The following is a 15,655-nucleotide window of genomic DNA, read 5'->3' as shown; positions in this document are numbered from 1 at the left end:
GGTGAAGTGAGGTGCCTGCACAGAGCCCAAAGATACTAAAAGAAGTATCTGCTGCTGTACCACCAGACTAGAGCAGCTTCTTTCTCCTGAACAGACTCCTGAACTCATCCTCAACACTCCACCATGAATAGTTTATTTTTCTGACTTGATTATTATTTATTAATTAGTCTGTATAGTTTTTTTGAACACATTTCTGTGTTCATGCATTGTATTATACAATCTTGAATTGCATAAAGACTATTAAATGTATCTTGAATCTTGAGAAGAATTATTTAAAATTAAACTTGGTCAGCAAATAAGATGAATCAGTTATTACATCATTCATAAATATAATAAACAACACCCTGTAAGTTAATTCAATAAAGTATTATTTAAAAACTTAACCACTAGGAGGGGACATGGACATCTTTCCCACTAGGTGGCACTAAAGCAGACCACATCCTTTATCTGTTTCTTTTTGTTTACACTAATGTAAAAACACCAAACAGTGGACATGTTACTGAATTTGTCATCATCATTTTTAATATCTCAATTCAAGTACATTGAACTTATGAATCTAAGTCATACATCCAACAGCAGATTCAAACACAGTCACTTTAGCTTTTCACTGAATTAAGTGTTCCATTTCACACTCCAACAACTGGACTGTTTCTCCACATCGGATCATGTCACACAGGATTCATTTCCTAATTCAGAAGTTCTGGTTTGGGCCACTCCTGGACAGATGTTTGGGGCCGAGCTTCATGGCAATATCCTGGACTATATATATGAAAACACTACATCAGGATACAGTTTATAAAATAAATAAATCACAAAATGAAGGCACAGCCAAAGCAGAGGAGTCATCTCGACTTCAGTGCTTGTGGGTTATTTTGGAATGCAGACTAGAGAGAATTCTTGTGGATGAGAGAACAAGGATAATAAATATTGTTCAAAACAATATTTATTGTTGCTGGAAATTACTAAGTGCCATGGTTTTCTTTCACAACCTGTAATATTGTGCGGTCAAAACTGATTCACTGTCACAGGCCACTTATTAATAGAATAAGCATGTATTACACTTTTAGAGGAGCTCAAGTCATTAAAATCAACATGACTCTTCACTCATGAACGCAGAATCTGAGCTGCTTTACACCAACTGATGGCTTCAGTCAGATTCTTTCAACAGAAGGACGACTGAGGACTGACATCTTTGTGCTTTATTAAGTGTGTTAGTGTTCGTTAGTATCACAGTGCTCACCCAGTCTGTATTTATAAAGAACATCTTTATAGGAACAGTTCACCGAAAAAATACTAATTTTGTTATCATCTACTCACCATGTCGAGAGAAAGTCAGGTCTGACTGAAGTCTCGTAGTCCAAAAAATATTTCTGGAGCTTCACAGCAAAACAGCGTTACAGCACTCTGCTAAACAACTGAAGTAGATGGGGACTTGTTTTAAAACATGAAAAAATACAAAAGAAACAAAAGAAGGATCGCCTCCATACAGCATGTCAGATGTAATCCAAGTCTCCGGAAGCCACAAGATACCAAATTGATCTGAAAAAACGTTTTTTTACCCCCCTTTTTAGAGCCTAAATCTTCACTGTAGCTGCTAAGCTAAAAGCGTTAGCATGCACCAAGTGGGTGCATGAGCTCGACCACGTGTCGAGGGTGTAAATGACGTCTTTGTAAAACCACTTTGGGATCTCAGGCTTCCAGAGAATTGGATTACACTGGGCAAGACATTTCATGTATTCATTTTCTCCCTCTTTCGTTTAACCTTTTAAAACAAGTCTCCAGCTACTTCAGCTGTTTAGGAGAATGCTGCTTTCCTGTGAAGCTCCAGAAATGTTCTGTGGACTACAAAACTTTACTGGCTTTGGTGAGTAGTTAATAATTTAAAATAAAAAAATTCTTTCAGTCATTTTTTAGGTGAACTGTTCCTATAACAGCAATAATATCAATACTGTCTCTGCACTTAGATTATACGTTGCCTCAAATGCTAGAGGGGGTTTTTCTGTGCATCAGTGAGGAAACATTACAGGCACACACTTCAAGTAATTTCAGGTATGAAGGAGAAGGATTCAATACTATGCAATTATAAATAAAATACACATTGTCACATGTGATTCAAAAGTAATCAAAAACTCGAGGAACCATTAAAATGTTTTGCAACTGTAGAGGCAAGTATATAGGATGTAGCACTTCCCCAGGAGCTGTTTATCTAAGGCATAGGATGCTAAAAATGCTATCACATCACAGGAGTGGACTGCTACGTTCCCAATTCTGCCTGACAAACCCATTTCATGGTTCTTGCATATAGAATTCCACATTTCAGCTTTTGAAATGTGTTCAGGCTTTACATGAAATTACAAAAATATACAAATATGATCTCAAACATGTCTTCTGTTGGTAAAAAAAATTCATATTCTATATGCTTTGGATAAATCGAGGTATTTCTTGAGTATCGGGTTGATGGTACAAACATGCTGGTTTTGTAACGGACTGGTGCTAACATGGGTCTGAAAGAGCTCAACATTCCATCAAACAGGGGATCTACTGGTCTCGAGAGTCCATAATCCTTTTCAAATAATTGAGACATACTAAGCTGCTGCTTTTCTGCTGCTAAACTGGGTCACCTTGATTGTCTGGCATGTACTTAAAATACAACTCCAGCAAACTGATTTAAACAGCTGAGAGGTAGCTGTCTGTTTTGCTAATAGAGCAAAGTTACTGACTGTCTAAATGAGATGCAGGTAACTTGTATAACATGTCAGACTGGTTTGGCCGTTACAAGTTTAACAATGCTGAACAATTCACATGACAAAACATGACCAGAGCACAGACAGTGTACACACGACACCTCTCTTCTTACACAGTGACAATGGGAAACGACTCAACATGCTCAAATGGTGATGATCAAGAATTCTGTGATTCCAAAAATCATGACAATGATGATAATATATTTAAACAACACACTTGTTACGCAAATCAGTCACATACTGGCACAGATAATAACCTGAATTTAAAAATAAGAGGGGCACTTACAGAGATGTTTTAAGTACAAAATTACCGGAGATGAATCATCTTTACTCTCATATATATCAAGTTCCTGCCTAATGGACCTCGCATGGGACCATCTCAAAGGTCCAACATGGCTTCTCTATCTGCTTCAGAGCCGCGCTGTGCTTTATTCAGGGCAGGCATGAGATGGGAGCGGGGGTACACCCATGTAGAAATGTGGCTTCTATGTTGATGTAACAAAACCAACTGAGACCCTTGTGCTGTAAAACAAAGCTAATGCAAACCAGACACATATGAGTTTATGAGCAGTGGCAACATATCCCACATAATATAATAATAATAATACCAGCAAACAACAGAACTATTCATCAGTGAGGCACTTTATAACTTTACGGGCTTTGTGTGACCATCATGTCGCATCATGGAAAACTACACAATCCGTGCATTTCTGAAACTCAAATGATTAAAGATTTTATGTAGAAAGTATATTACGGTTTATTACATTTCATTTAAATGCAGCATATTGGTCTTTTAGTGTCAATTACACTAAATGCCTAAACTCCAGGTTCATTCTTCTACTTCCATCATGCCTTCTTCAATGCACATGTCAGCACTGAATTGAATTAAGATCTGTCTTTTAAGAGTCTCTGGTTGCTGTCATCATTCATTATCTTCATACTGGCAACCAATAACTAAAATGGCCTAAATGGACTGAAACTTTACTTTTGTCCCCATCTTCTTCAGGGCCTCTGAGAGTTTGGTCTCTTTGTACCATTGAGCATTTTCAATTCCATAGAACACAGAGGCTGCGTTCAAAAGTCACACCCTGTTACTGTAGAGTGCACTACAGTTATTGTTTGCCATTTTATTGCAGTGTTCATGAGTGTAAACTAGAATGCTGCAGGGATGATGCGCTTTTGTGGGCTAACCCAGAGTTAGCGTCGCACTGGTTCCCTCAACCAAAAGCCAGTCCCATTTTTCTATTGTAATCTGGATTACTGCAGAAAAGCTCTGCAGCAATCACAAGTTTATAATACAGCAAGTTAATCTTTACAGATTAACTCTATATTTACAACTTTTGAAGACTGTAGGTGATAAATCTACAAGCTGTAAAGTTAGAGTTAGAGTTCTGTAGTCTCATTTAGCCATTTCTTAGCAACCCTTCAAAATTCATTGAAGGGGTATTTACTGATCCAGTCAATGTCAGAAAAATGTGAAAATCTCTTAAGCTTGTTAATCACAGACCTTATTTCAGGCATCTTACCAAAAACCCATTCAAAAAACCCACCGACCTTGAGATGAGGCAACCGGAAGTGCAAACATGCTAATTTCTGTGTTTTAGGACCATTAATATACCTTATAGTTTGCTCAAAAACTCTAACAATAGAACGAAAAAAGCACTTCATGCTAACAATCCCACAGCGTGATTCCTGGGAGATTAACAATGCAAAAATGGGCAGTTGTTTGTCACGACACCACATCAGTGATGATGTGAAATGATGATTACAACGTGTCCAAAATCTGATTTACTACTCACTATTACGTAAACTAATGAGTGTGTATTATATTTGTAGAAGTGAATGATGGTTACTCACGAGGGAGCTGTTGCAGAACCAGTGGATGACGTTAACTCCCTTTGAGGAAACCACTAGAACACACATGGGGTCTCAGCAGCTCTGCACTGTTGGTGGGAACATGGTGATGGCACTTAACAACTTTACTGTGCTCCATCTAATTCAACTGCCACTGTGAGACGCCTTCTCTGCTCTCATCTCAACGCACTGCTTTGTTTTTGTGGACTCTATTTAGACATCTGTTGTAGCAGCTAAAAGACATTAAGTATTAAACCAAGGCAATGTAAAGACACTACACTATTACAGTAGCATAGACCTGTCGCACCCTCCACTGTACTTCAGTCTCTTTTCTTTTATAATATATTCTCTTATACATTTCTAGGATTCTGTGGTTCCATCTTCTCTATAAAAATATTACATTTTACATCTTGTTTCTCTGAACTACCTGATTCTTTGTCAAACGACTGGATGACTGGATCCAGTCACAGTGGTATAGCTCATTGTGCATGAGAGCTCCCCACTGTATCATCTTCAAACTGCTCACATCTGGACAGACATAAGGCCTGTGTGTGGACCCAGCTGTTATTAATGAAGATCAACTGACTAGCTTCTTCTTTGATTGCGGCCATTTGGGCGCTCAGTGCTCAGTTCCAGCTGGCAAAAGTTCCAGTTAGTTTTGTTTTCTTGAGAAAAATGTGAGAGCAGGTAACAATAAAACAGTTTTCCCACACAGATACTTAAGGCCATAAGCCTTTTTCCATAATCAGATTCAACTGATTATGACATTATAATCACTAACCCCCCTCCCCCAGAGGAACTGGACAGTACAGTAGCTGGGGGTCAAAGTGTGTATGTGTTCGTCTTGTGCGTGTTAGTAGGAGTAGGAGAAAAGAGGATCACATGGCCGTCTCCTGGACTGTGTGAGCCGTCAGTTGGCATGAAGGAACAACCCTCGTTTCCAAGTCTTCATCCTCTGTTAGTGCTCTGTCACTCTCCATCTCTTTGTCCTCTGTGATGGTGTCCTCTTTGCAGAAAGCAGCTCCGTTGCTGTCTTTCTTGGCCATCTGATAAGGCTGTGTAATTTCTTTGGGCTGGTCAACAAGAATAATATTGAGAGCTCAGGTTATGGTGAACAAAAGCAGAAAACACATGAGTACAGAGTGTAACTATTGGGTTACCTTGTGGGCCAGAGGAGTGATGCAGCAGAGCTTCTCCCTGTAGCGCTCGGGCAGAAAGAAGAGCAGCGTGCCCAGGACTGGAAACACTGTGCCGGGGGTCAGCTCCTTCTCCTTCATAGGGCCTGACATGTTGACACACACAGCAGCACTGCACTTTACATTTGATCATGTGAATAGGGTAACACTTTGAACTAACAGATATCACCATGAAATTTCCCGAATTGATGACTTAAATTGAGACAATTTAAAATGTGTCTGATATTTAATGTTTAAATATGCAAATGAGCATTATCTAATTGAAAATATACTAATTTGCATCGACTTTCAGAACATAAATCTGAACATCTGATTAAGCCAGGTTCAAAATTCTTGCTTCATGTTGTTGACATATTAGAGTCAAAGGTTTTTACAGCCATAAAAAACAAAACAAAACTTTTCACTATGTTTCCAGGAATACAATGTTATAAATCAGGCTATGACGGATATATGAACAAGCTGCGCTATAAAAATATTCAGAATATAAATAGGAATTACAGATGCGTCTCAAAAAACTGATTATTGAAAAGTACATTTTTTCCGCAACTGAATTAAAAAAGTGAAACTTTCATATATTCTAGATTCATTACGTAAAGGGAAACATTTCAAGCCTTTATTTGTATTTTGGCCAGTCAATCACAGTAATACCATAATCAGCAAACCAGTTACTAGTCCTGCTGGAAAAGGAAATCAGCATCTCCATACAGTATGGAGATGCTGACTTCCATTTCCATAGAAGATCTATGGGATAGTGTCAAGAACAAGATGAGAGACACCAGAGCCAACAATACAGATGAGCTGGAGGCCGCTATTGAAGCCACCTGGGCCTGTATAGGCAGCGAAGAAGAATTGATTTCCTGTGTGTAACAATAAGCAGAGTGAACACAGCTAGATGTTCAAATGTTCCCATTTCTAAGTCACGTGGCATCAGATCGGCGCACAGACTCAAATACTCGCTGATACCTGCATTTTCGGTAGTATCGGCAGCTTTTCCAATACTGGTATTGGAAATCGGAACAACTGTAATTCAAACAGGACGGCCCTCTCATTTGAGTGAGAGCTTCTTACCCAGTGACCATATTGTGTGTCTAATGAACAAGTCTGGCCAGCTGCCTACACACATAACTGACATCAAAATGATACTCTCATATTCTGACTATTCTGACTAAGGGATTTGTGAATGATATATTCACGATTTTCTGTGTGATGGTTGCAGTGGCAATAAGGTCATTGTTAGGGTGACATGGTTGGTTTAGAAACTGATGTGACAAGTATAATTGTGTGTACCTGTTAGCAGGCTGACTATCAGTCCCACCACCACCACAGTGGTTGAGTTGTGAGCACTGTACCACAAGTAGGACAACGAGTAGAGCGCCTCCACACCCGTCGGCCTGAAGGAAAGAGTAGATTTAAGACAAAGATGACTTTGGACTGATGTAATAACAAAGGATTTCTTAATCATCTACTATAACATGACTGAACATCTGCAGTGTCTGTAGTGTCCAGTTAAGTAATAGAGCCAACACAGACTGTGACAGTTGTTCATGTATTACCTTGGCTTGGCTGTGACCAGTGTGGTCATGATACTAGTGGTCATGTTATCAAACAAGGGTGAAGCGGTGGCGTTGAGTGGTGGCAAAGGGGTGGGACCGGACATACGCATCACAAAGCTGCCGATGCCGATCCAGAAGGCCATGGCAAGGCCTGCTACCAACCCAACCACTGCACCCTGAGAGGAGAGGAGAACAGGTGGGTTTGTTTAAGCCTCAACTCACAAAAAGATGTGTAGCCCTTTATGCTTTTTGCATCACACTACATTGGGTCACAAGGATGGAAAAAAAGAAAATGAGTATGGAGACAGAATAAAATGTGGAGACTCACTGTAGGGTTTGCCCAGGGAAAGAACATCCCCAGACAGAAGAGGCCCAGCAGAGGACCCCCCACCATCCCAAAGATACTGAAGGCTGCCTGAAGACAGACACAGACAAAGAGCATGGCCATCTTCAGGTGCTGATAACGTGAGCACTAGTTAACAGCGCTGAACTGCTGCATAATAAAAACACTGATTTTCTAAACTAACGTGACTTAAAGACACATTTTTTACTATGCAGTTCATCATAAGCATATTTTGTGTGTCACTGCTCCAATTAAAAACACTTTTCTTCAACTCAGAAAATGATAATAGTTCCTTACCTGCAGCACAGATCCCATTCGAGAGGCAATGTAGGCCATAGCCAGACACACCAGGCCATAGACCAAAGCTGTGCACCAAGAAGATGACAAAGAAATATTTAGAGGTCATCTGAACAACTTACTGTTATATAGAGCTCCCAAATATATACAATGCAGTGAAAAGGAAAAACAAGCACTTGTCTTACCAAGTCCCTTGGACAGTAGTGTGGCTTTAGCTTCAGTCATGTTTGGAAAATGAGGTTTAATCAGGTCCTCCATGGTTACTGTTGCGAGGGAGTTAAAGGCTGACGAGATGGTGCTGGAGGAAGACAGAAAAATTGGATTGAATGAATAACTGGGATTTTGTATGGGCCCTGACACACCAGGCTGATGGTCAGTCAGTGGCTAATAATGGGCCGCCAGTGAGCATCTGTGGACCTAGTTCTTGATGCATTTCCTGCACCAGGCCAGAAGTTGGCGGCTTTTCAGTCGACAAGGCCCGATGAATCTACAGCAGAGTCTAACAGTGAGAAATCCCTCTGATTTGCTGTTCAGCTAAGCAAATCAGTCCAAGATTATGAAGACAGATGGGCAAAGAAAGGGAAAGCCTCCTGTGCCTGTTCATATTGTATCCATAATGTCTCTCATTTAATGTATTTTTTTCTTATTATTTGCCTCCACCTCTTCACCAGTGCCATTTGCAACTTTTATCAGACATGTTCTCGATTAGAAGTGTCTATATTAGCAAGACTGGTGTCAAAAAACGCTGCTTTATCATAACAACAGTCACCTTGTGTAATGAAGATTTATTTCCTGTCATGCAGGCACAGAATGTGAAAGCTAGTTAGCAAGTTGGCTGTTGTCTTTGTGGTGTGTTTGTGGTTACAAATTTCACAACTTTTACAGAAATAAACACACAGTAACTACACTCTGGCTTTGTAGTACCTGCACCCTGGTTTGGTCATCAGTGTGCTGTAGGACTGAATCAGCACACTTACGTAAGCTAAAGTAAAAGAGCTATATAAGTAAAGGCTAGCTTGTGAGATTGCAGAGTACAATACCTGCATTTCTGAAGTATTGAGTGGGTTCTATGGAAATAATTTTGGGGTAAAATAATCCGCATTAAAATGCATAAAACAAAATCACTACAACATATCTGTACAAAATGTCAGTTTGCTGTCCACCCTGACAAGTTTAAACAGTACCACATAAAATAATCTAGCCTGTTAGGGGTGTGCAGAGCAGCCGATATTTGTATCTGTATTTGTTGAGGGGGGAAAAGTATTTGTATTTGTATTTGTATTCGACTAAAATTCAAAACAGGCGTAAAAATATACATTTTTTGTTGTTACACTTCTAATTTTCGTTATAGTGTAAGTATTCTTTAATTGTCCATTATAATAATTATGGATATGCAATATTGGTTGATGTTTTTCCATAAATCCAGCAATGAACATGTAACAAGGAATGTCGTTGAAAAGAATATAACATAACAGCCATTACCTCATCCATGGTTAAACCAACAACTAATAAAATATCATTGTGAACATTATGAACCCCACCACCACCCGTCCTTGTTGGAGGACGTTGAACAGACAGAATAAAAACAAATAATACTTAAAAGAACTGTTCTTTCTAATGCACAGAATTCCAAGAACTAAACTTGATCTGTAAATAATATGACATAGTAGCCTATAGCTAACGGTCATTATGCTTCTGGCCTCTACCTGGTCTTTTTACTAAACTTAACCAACTCCTTTCTTCATTGCCTAAAACCCAACCAAAGCACCGAGCAAAGAATTTTTTTCCTCCCCCGGTCTGCTGTCAGCAGGGTCGCCGGCTGCAGCAGCCTCGCGCCCGTGAAGTGGGCTCAAGCCGCGTTCAGCCGCGCTCGAGCGGAGCGGGGGAGAGAAACAATGTGTATTTCTTTTACTCTGTGGAAGATCTGCCAACGGAGTGAGGGACAAAGCAAGTGGGACAGATCTGCCCAGTCCCTGAGCAGCGTGCGTTTCACAGACAAGCCACAACGCAGAGAGTAAACAACGTCACTTGGTTCAGCAGCACCATGGACAGCTGCGGGGGCGGGGGGGTCGGAACAGCGGTGTTTTGACGCCCCCACCCCCGACTCCTGAACGTCACTCACTCACTCATCCGGGCATGTACTGCGGTCTCATGAGGAAACGTAGCTTTTTGATATGATGTTTTTCTTGTTCCCGAATACAAATATTTTAGTAAGTATTTGTTCGAAATAAGTATTTGTAAAAAACACGTTATTTGTGCCTTTCCGAATACCGTATTCGGGTTCGGCTCCACCCCTATAGCCTGTCAACCAGGTATGTTATTGTCAGGTTTTATTCTTTTAGGATTGACTAGGATGATGAAATTACTTGAGCAATATGCTTTGAATTACCTCATAGAAGTTGGACAATTTGTGAATCAGCTTCACTGTTATATCATCGTGGGTTGTAACCAACTATCTATTGACTCCCACATGAACCAACAACAAGCAAGCATTCAACAGTGGATGATCCTCACTCCCAACTCTGTTCTTTACCTGAGAGCTCCACTGAAGAGACAGGCCACAAACAGTCCTGGGAGCCCGGGCAGATCCCTGAACACATCCATCACAAAGTATAGCACCATCTGCACGAACAAACCAAACGTTAGCATGCAACTCCAACAAAAATACTGTATATTTACTACAATCTGTAGAAATTAGTATTTACCTGATCATTAGTTTGGACGTAGCCCTTGTCCAGAGGGCTGTCCTCTCCATAGCGAGCAAACATGACCAGACCCATGAGACAGCCCAAACACAAGACTATCTGCTGGCACGGGAAAACTACGTAACAGGACCTGGAACGACATGAGATGGGAAGACAAACATGGTTATAAAGTTTCCATGGCTACAAACACTGTCAACAATGGAGATGAGATGGCCAGCATTATAAAGGAACACATGAAAAGTAACAAACAAAGAATCAATATAAATGCTGCACAATACTGAAGAACTATAACAACAGTTAAACATTAACAGCCAATTCAAAAATGTTTTCAAGATTACAACTGCAGGTTGACCTGAAGTATTTCAAGTGTTTTTGAACCATATTATGCTCATCTTCAAATTCATATTTTTGTGGTGTGTGTCACAACAAAATGTTTAAATGCTTTAATGTTCAAGAAACATTTTTTTTTCCCAAACTGTCCATTGCTGCACTGCCTCTATTCCCCCTCTGTCTGGGCTTTTTCAGAGGGGGTTTTAAGACACAGGAACTAAAATGGAGCGTTCAGTGTGCTCTGATTGGTCAGCTCACACAGGCCTGAGCAGGTACTGCCCACTGTGTTTCTGCATCAGCTCTGCAGGTTTTTGCAACCATGTCGCTGCTGGGGTCATGGCTAAGGGTGGTGACTGTATAGTTGTGACATCAGTAACAAAATGTTACAGAAGTCCTGATGGCTCATTTACAGGCAGTTTCTGAATACAGGCTGTGTCTTTCTCTGTGGATTGAGCATTTTGATACTTCTGTAGTATAGAGACCATCTCTTTAATCAGAAAAGACAAGAAAATCTCCCTTGAAACAATATGGGACCTTTAATATGGGTTATCATTAACTGTTTTAAAAGAACATGGTGCAGTGATTGTAGCACTGCACCATGTTCTTGTAAAACAGTTGTGCTCAGCCAAGCATGTTGTGAGACATCGGTGGTACTCACATGATGGCCTCTTTCTCTGAGCGAGCACTGAGGTATCTCTGGACCTGGGCCTGGTTGACCCCGTACAGAGCCAGCATCAGGAAGACTCCCCCCACACCCAGCGTCCAGAAGGTGTGGCGCTCCAGAGGGTCGGGGTTCAGGCTACACAGGCAGAGAATTAAAACAATATGCACATTAAAGTACTGAGTTCAACAAGGGTTTCTTAGCAACATTCTCTGTCAATACCAATTACAACATGTAAAAGTATCAATTAATACCACTTCTTACTCTAGACCAGCAATGCGGCTGCCATTGACTGCTTTCCTCCACACCTCTCCCATGCCCCCTGCCTGGCTGGCCCCCACCACGATGACTGCGGTCTGGCCCGCAAACATCACCACCGTCTGGAACACATCAGTCCAGATCACCGCCTTCAGACCCCCCTGGAACACAAGTGTAAGGGGTCATTTTCAGTTCCATCGTTTCAACATTCAAACCGATTTGTAAAGTTGTGCATGGATCAGTGGCTTCACAAACTGACAACCGATAAAATGAGTAACATTTATTGTTCCTACAAATACCTGAGATGATGATGAAAAAAAAAGTGCTTAAAAAGGTTTTTGGGAATATTTCCAATCAAGTTCAGGTGGATGTTTGTTATCCAGGATTGTAATCACCACTTGTTGTCTACTTAAGAAACCTCATGAGTGGTGAAGAGTTCCTGTTTTATTATCTGATAATATTGTGTAGTTTTAATTTGATAAAAAAAAAAGAAGTTATTTTTTGTTTTAAAAGGTGAAATCAACAGTGGATTGGAGAAGATTCAAGGACTCACCAGAGCAGTATATAAAGTGCTCACTAGTCCCATGGCCAGCACTGCCCCCCATAGGTCAAAACCTGTCACTGCAAGTAAACAGAGTGAGAGCGTTACTAAACACTGCAACAGGTTACTCAGTTACACAGGTGAACTATATACACCTACAATTAGTGCTGTATTCAATACAATGAATAACTGTGGGCTCCTGTTGGTGTAAGATGTGTGTGATGGGGTCCTGTTGTAAAATATGCTACTCTTACCTGCATTGAGTGCTAAGGCTGGAGCATACAGGACCACCCCCATATAAATGACCTGCAGAGGAGAAAAAACATTCAGGACAGGCCGACTCACCAAAGCAGAACTGAACTCAGGTCACGTTTTGGAGATAACAGACCAACACGTGTCAGATTATACTCTGCTGTAAAACCTTGTATGACTTCAGATATATTTAGAGAAAAACAGATGGTTGACATTAGTATTAGGGCCTGACCGATTCATCTGCTAGTGATAGAATCGACCGTTTACAGCCAATACACGCCCATGTTAACACTTTTATTTTTCCTAATAAAGTGCAGGGAATATGACTTAGTTTTGTATAGAAAAGATGTCCTTGCACTATTTATCCAGTAGAGCGCGATTCGACTCCATTCTTACTCAGGAGAGTCTCTCAAGCCCTTTTCACACAGAGACGATAATGCCAGCCTGTGGACCTAAACATGTATCTGCTGACTGTTTATAATCATATGGATGCTGTTATAATGTGTTGTGATTGAGATCCTGATCCACCATGCATCCTGGAACATGTCAAAGTTATGTCTTTCGCTCTAAAATGACAAAATAGCCATCAGTAAACACAGGGACGGATGCCGTTTTCTGGGGGAAAGTTTACTGAAGTCTCAGTCGGGAGGGCTGACCGTCGTGGTGATTTTGTAACGATCCTGTAACATTGCTTTGTGGGTTGAAGTGTGGGACAATAGGGAAACGTGCTTAGTGAAATGCATTGCTGGCCTGGAAGTAAATGAATAATGTAACGTTAACCTCCCCATCCTTTACTCTTCTGCTGTGACTGTGCCACATAATGTTGACCTTATGATTGAGCACGTTAAGGCTATATTCACAGCAGCACACCGGGTGTTTTGTTTTTCTTTACATTGGATTTTCCTATGTTACACTGAGAGTTCCCTCTGCAACCATGGCAGATGCATTGGTCAGCTCTTGTGCCCATTATATACTAAAAAAAGAAATATTGCAAAAGACGTTTTAATAACGTTAAGCGTTAACGTTTAGAGGGCATCAGATAGGGGGGGATTTCAAATAATGTTTTGCCAGTGACTTTACTTATTATGTTGCTTATACACCTAGCTATTACCTAAATATAAAGATAATAATTAATTCATCATTTGTAAATATAAGCTATATTCATGTAGACATGGCTTGCAGTAAGAAAAATGCTTAATGTCTGAGTTTCAAAATGCCCTACGTAACTTAAGACATATCTGTAACACTAACACTTGTAACACAATCTGCTGACATATTGGTTATCGGAATTTTTATTCCCCAATATGGGTATCGGCCCCAAAAAGTCTATATCGGTCGGGTCCTACTTAGTATAGTGTCGTAATACAACCATGAGTACACAGTTCAACTTTTTTTAAACAGTATCATTATTTGCTGATGTAAAGGCAGAAAAGGCCTTTGCGTCAACCACCAGCATTCAGAATTCACTGTTGTACTGATCTGTTTTTGTAAAGTCATCAGTTGATGACCTAACTGAACACTGAATGCTTTTACTGGAGAAAGTATAGATGCTGTTAACCTCATAAAAGGAAACTCAAACCATAATAGACATTTTACAAGGGTCAATGTTTCAGTCAGGCTGCTATAAAACTGGCCAATGAATGTTATTTCTAAAAAGTCAACTGCTGTTTCTCGTCTGATCATGGCTCTCCATAGACATGTTTTGTTGATTTCTAATCAAATAACTGGTGAGGTCAAAAAATTTCAAAGGATAAATACCAAACTGACAGAGGTAGAGATTTCTCCCATTTGCAATGAAGCTCTGCTGCCCAATAAACTTGTTTCATTGGCTTGTTATTGCAATTTATTGTAGATGATTGCCTTTCTTACTTAATGTCTTACTGTCTCACAAGTGACTGGAGTTGCCGACTACTTGCAATAAAACATTTCCACATAATGTTCTCTGTCAAACAATTAAAGGACTACTTCACCCCAAAAGTACATGTTTTTCCTCCTACTGGTAGAGCTATTTATCCATCCGGATTGTTCTGGTGTGTGCTGCTGAGTTTTGGAGATATCTGCTGTACAGATGTCTGCCTTCTCTACAGTATAATGGAACTAGATGGCACTTGGCTTGTGGTGCTCAAAGTGCGAAAAAACATAAATCATGACCTGGCTTCTACCAAACTACACCTGCTAACTGCGCAGAGAGAAATGTGCATCTACTCTGGAGGAGATGCTGTGCTCGACAGCACAGGATGTAAACACTAAAGGCCTTGGCTGAGCTGTACACTTATAATAAACACTAATGTGCAAAGAAAGTATAACAAAGATACCATCTGAAAGATGAATGTCACTGTCCCGCATATGCGAACCGTCTTGTTGAAGCGCAGCTCCAGATACTGTTGAGGGGAAGGAATATCCAAGGGAAAAAAAGAATAAACAAAATCAAAAGACTGATTAAAATATCATCTCAGAGTCATTCTGTAATATGCAGTCAGTGCTGAGGATGTTTATTCTCATGAGCAGTTTAGGTTCACATTATCAAAGTCAACTCATTGTTTGTTCATAGTACATTAACTACAGCACCGTCATAGAGGTTCATTAAAAGTCTGACTGCAGATTGAGACCCTTTAAAGATGCTCAGTCCTGAGAAAGAACATTTATCTCTGTTGAACATTAACAGGACACGCAGATAAGAGGACAGATAAGAATGTTAAACTCTGAGATCATACTTGAGAAAGACAAAAGTGTTGACAGGGTGTAAAACAGAAAAAAGGTAGACAGAGGAAAGAAGATATTACAATTAAGAAATGTATAAGAAAAAAATTAACAGTAACCATAATGGTACAGTCACATCAAACTATGTGTGCATGCTGTGTGTACCTCATACGCGCTAGACAGCCGCAGTCTGTAGAAGACTGGTATGAAAACATGAGCTG

General features: G+C 40.2%; 1 protein-coding gene across 4 annotated transcripts in view; it reads right to left on the bottom strand.

The window, feature by feature from the left end:
* Nucleotides 1–500: 500 nt before the first annotated feature.
* The window catches only part of slc5a6a (solute carrier family 5 member 6a), a 33,824-nt gene continuing 18,669 nt past the window's right edge, over nucleotides 501–15,655 (bottom strand). For all 4 annotated transcript variants that reach the window (XM_084377118.1, XM_084377120.1, XM_084377117.1 and 1 more), the window contains exons 4-18: nucleotides 15,600–15,655; nucleotides 15,050–15,115; nucleotides 12,737–12,788; nucleotides 12,495–12,562; nucleotides 11,948–12,102; nucleotides 11,681–11,821; nucleotides 10,693–10,822; nucleotides 10,521–10,609; nucleotides 8,173–8,285; nucleotides 7,988–8,055; nucleotides 7,676–7,762; nucleotides 7,348–7,523; nucleotides 7,082–7,185; nucleotides 5,759–5,880; nucleotides 501–5,671 (exon numbers count right to left, since the gene is read on the bottom strand). The exon at nucleotides 15,600–15,655 is cut by the window's right edge and continues 166 nt beyond it. In XM_084377118.1, the coding sequence (XP_084233244.1) occupies nucleotides 5,477–5,671; nucleotides 5,759–5,880; nucleotides 7,082–7,185; nucleotides 7,348–7,523; nucleotides 7,676–7,762; nucleotides 7,988–8,055; nucleotides 8,173–8,285; nucleotides 10,521–10,609; nucleotides 10,693–10,822; nucleotides 11,681–11,821; nucleotides 11,948–12,102; nucleotides 12,495–12,562; nucleotides 12,737–12,788; nucleotides 15,050–15,115; nucleotides 15,600–15,655 (1,622 nt within the window). In that variant the 3' untranslated portion in view covers nucleotides 501–5,476. The remainder of the gene's footprint in view (nucleotides 5,672–5,758; nucleotides 5,881–7,081; nucleotides 7,186–7,347; nucleotides 7,524–7,675; nucleotides 7,763–7,987; nucleotides 8,056–8,172; nucleotides 8,286–10,520; nucleotides 10,610–10,692; nucleotides 10,823–11,680; nucleotides 11,822–11,947; nucleotides 12,103–12,494; nucleotides 12,563–12,736; nucleotides 12,789–15,049; nucleotides 15,116–15,599) is intronic.

The sequence above is a fragment of the Pagrus pagrus genome (genome assembly GCF_965226575.1).
Source record: "Pagrus pagrus genome assembly, chromosome: 16".
NCBI lineage: Eukaryota > Metazoa > Chordata > Actinopteri > Spariformes > Sparidae > Pagrus > Pagrus pagrus.
This window is presented reverse-complemented; position numbering and strand designations above follow the sequence as displayed.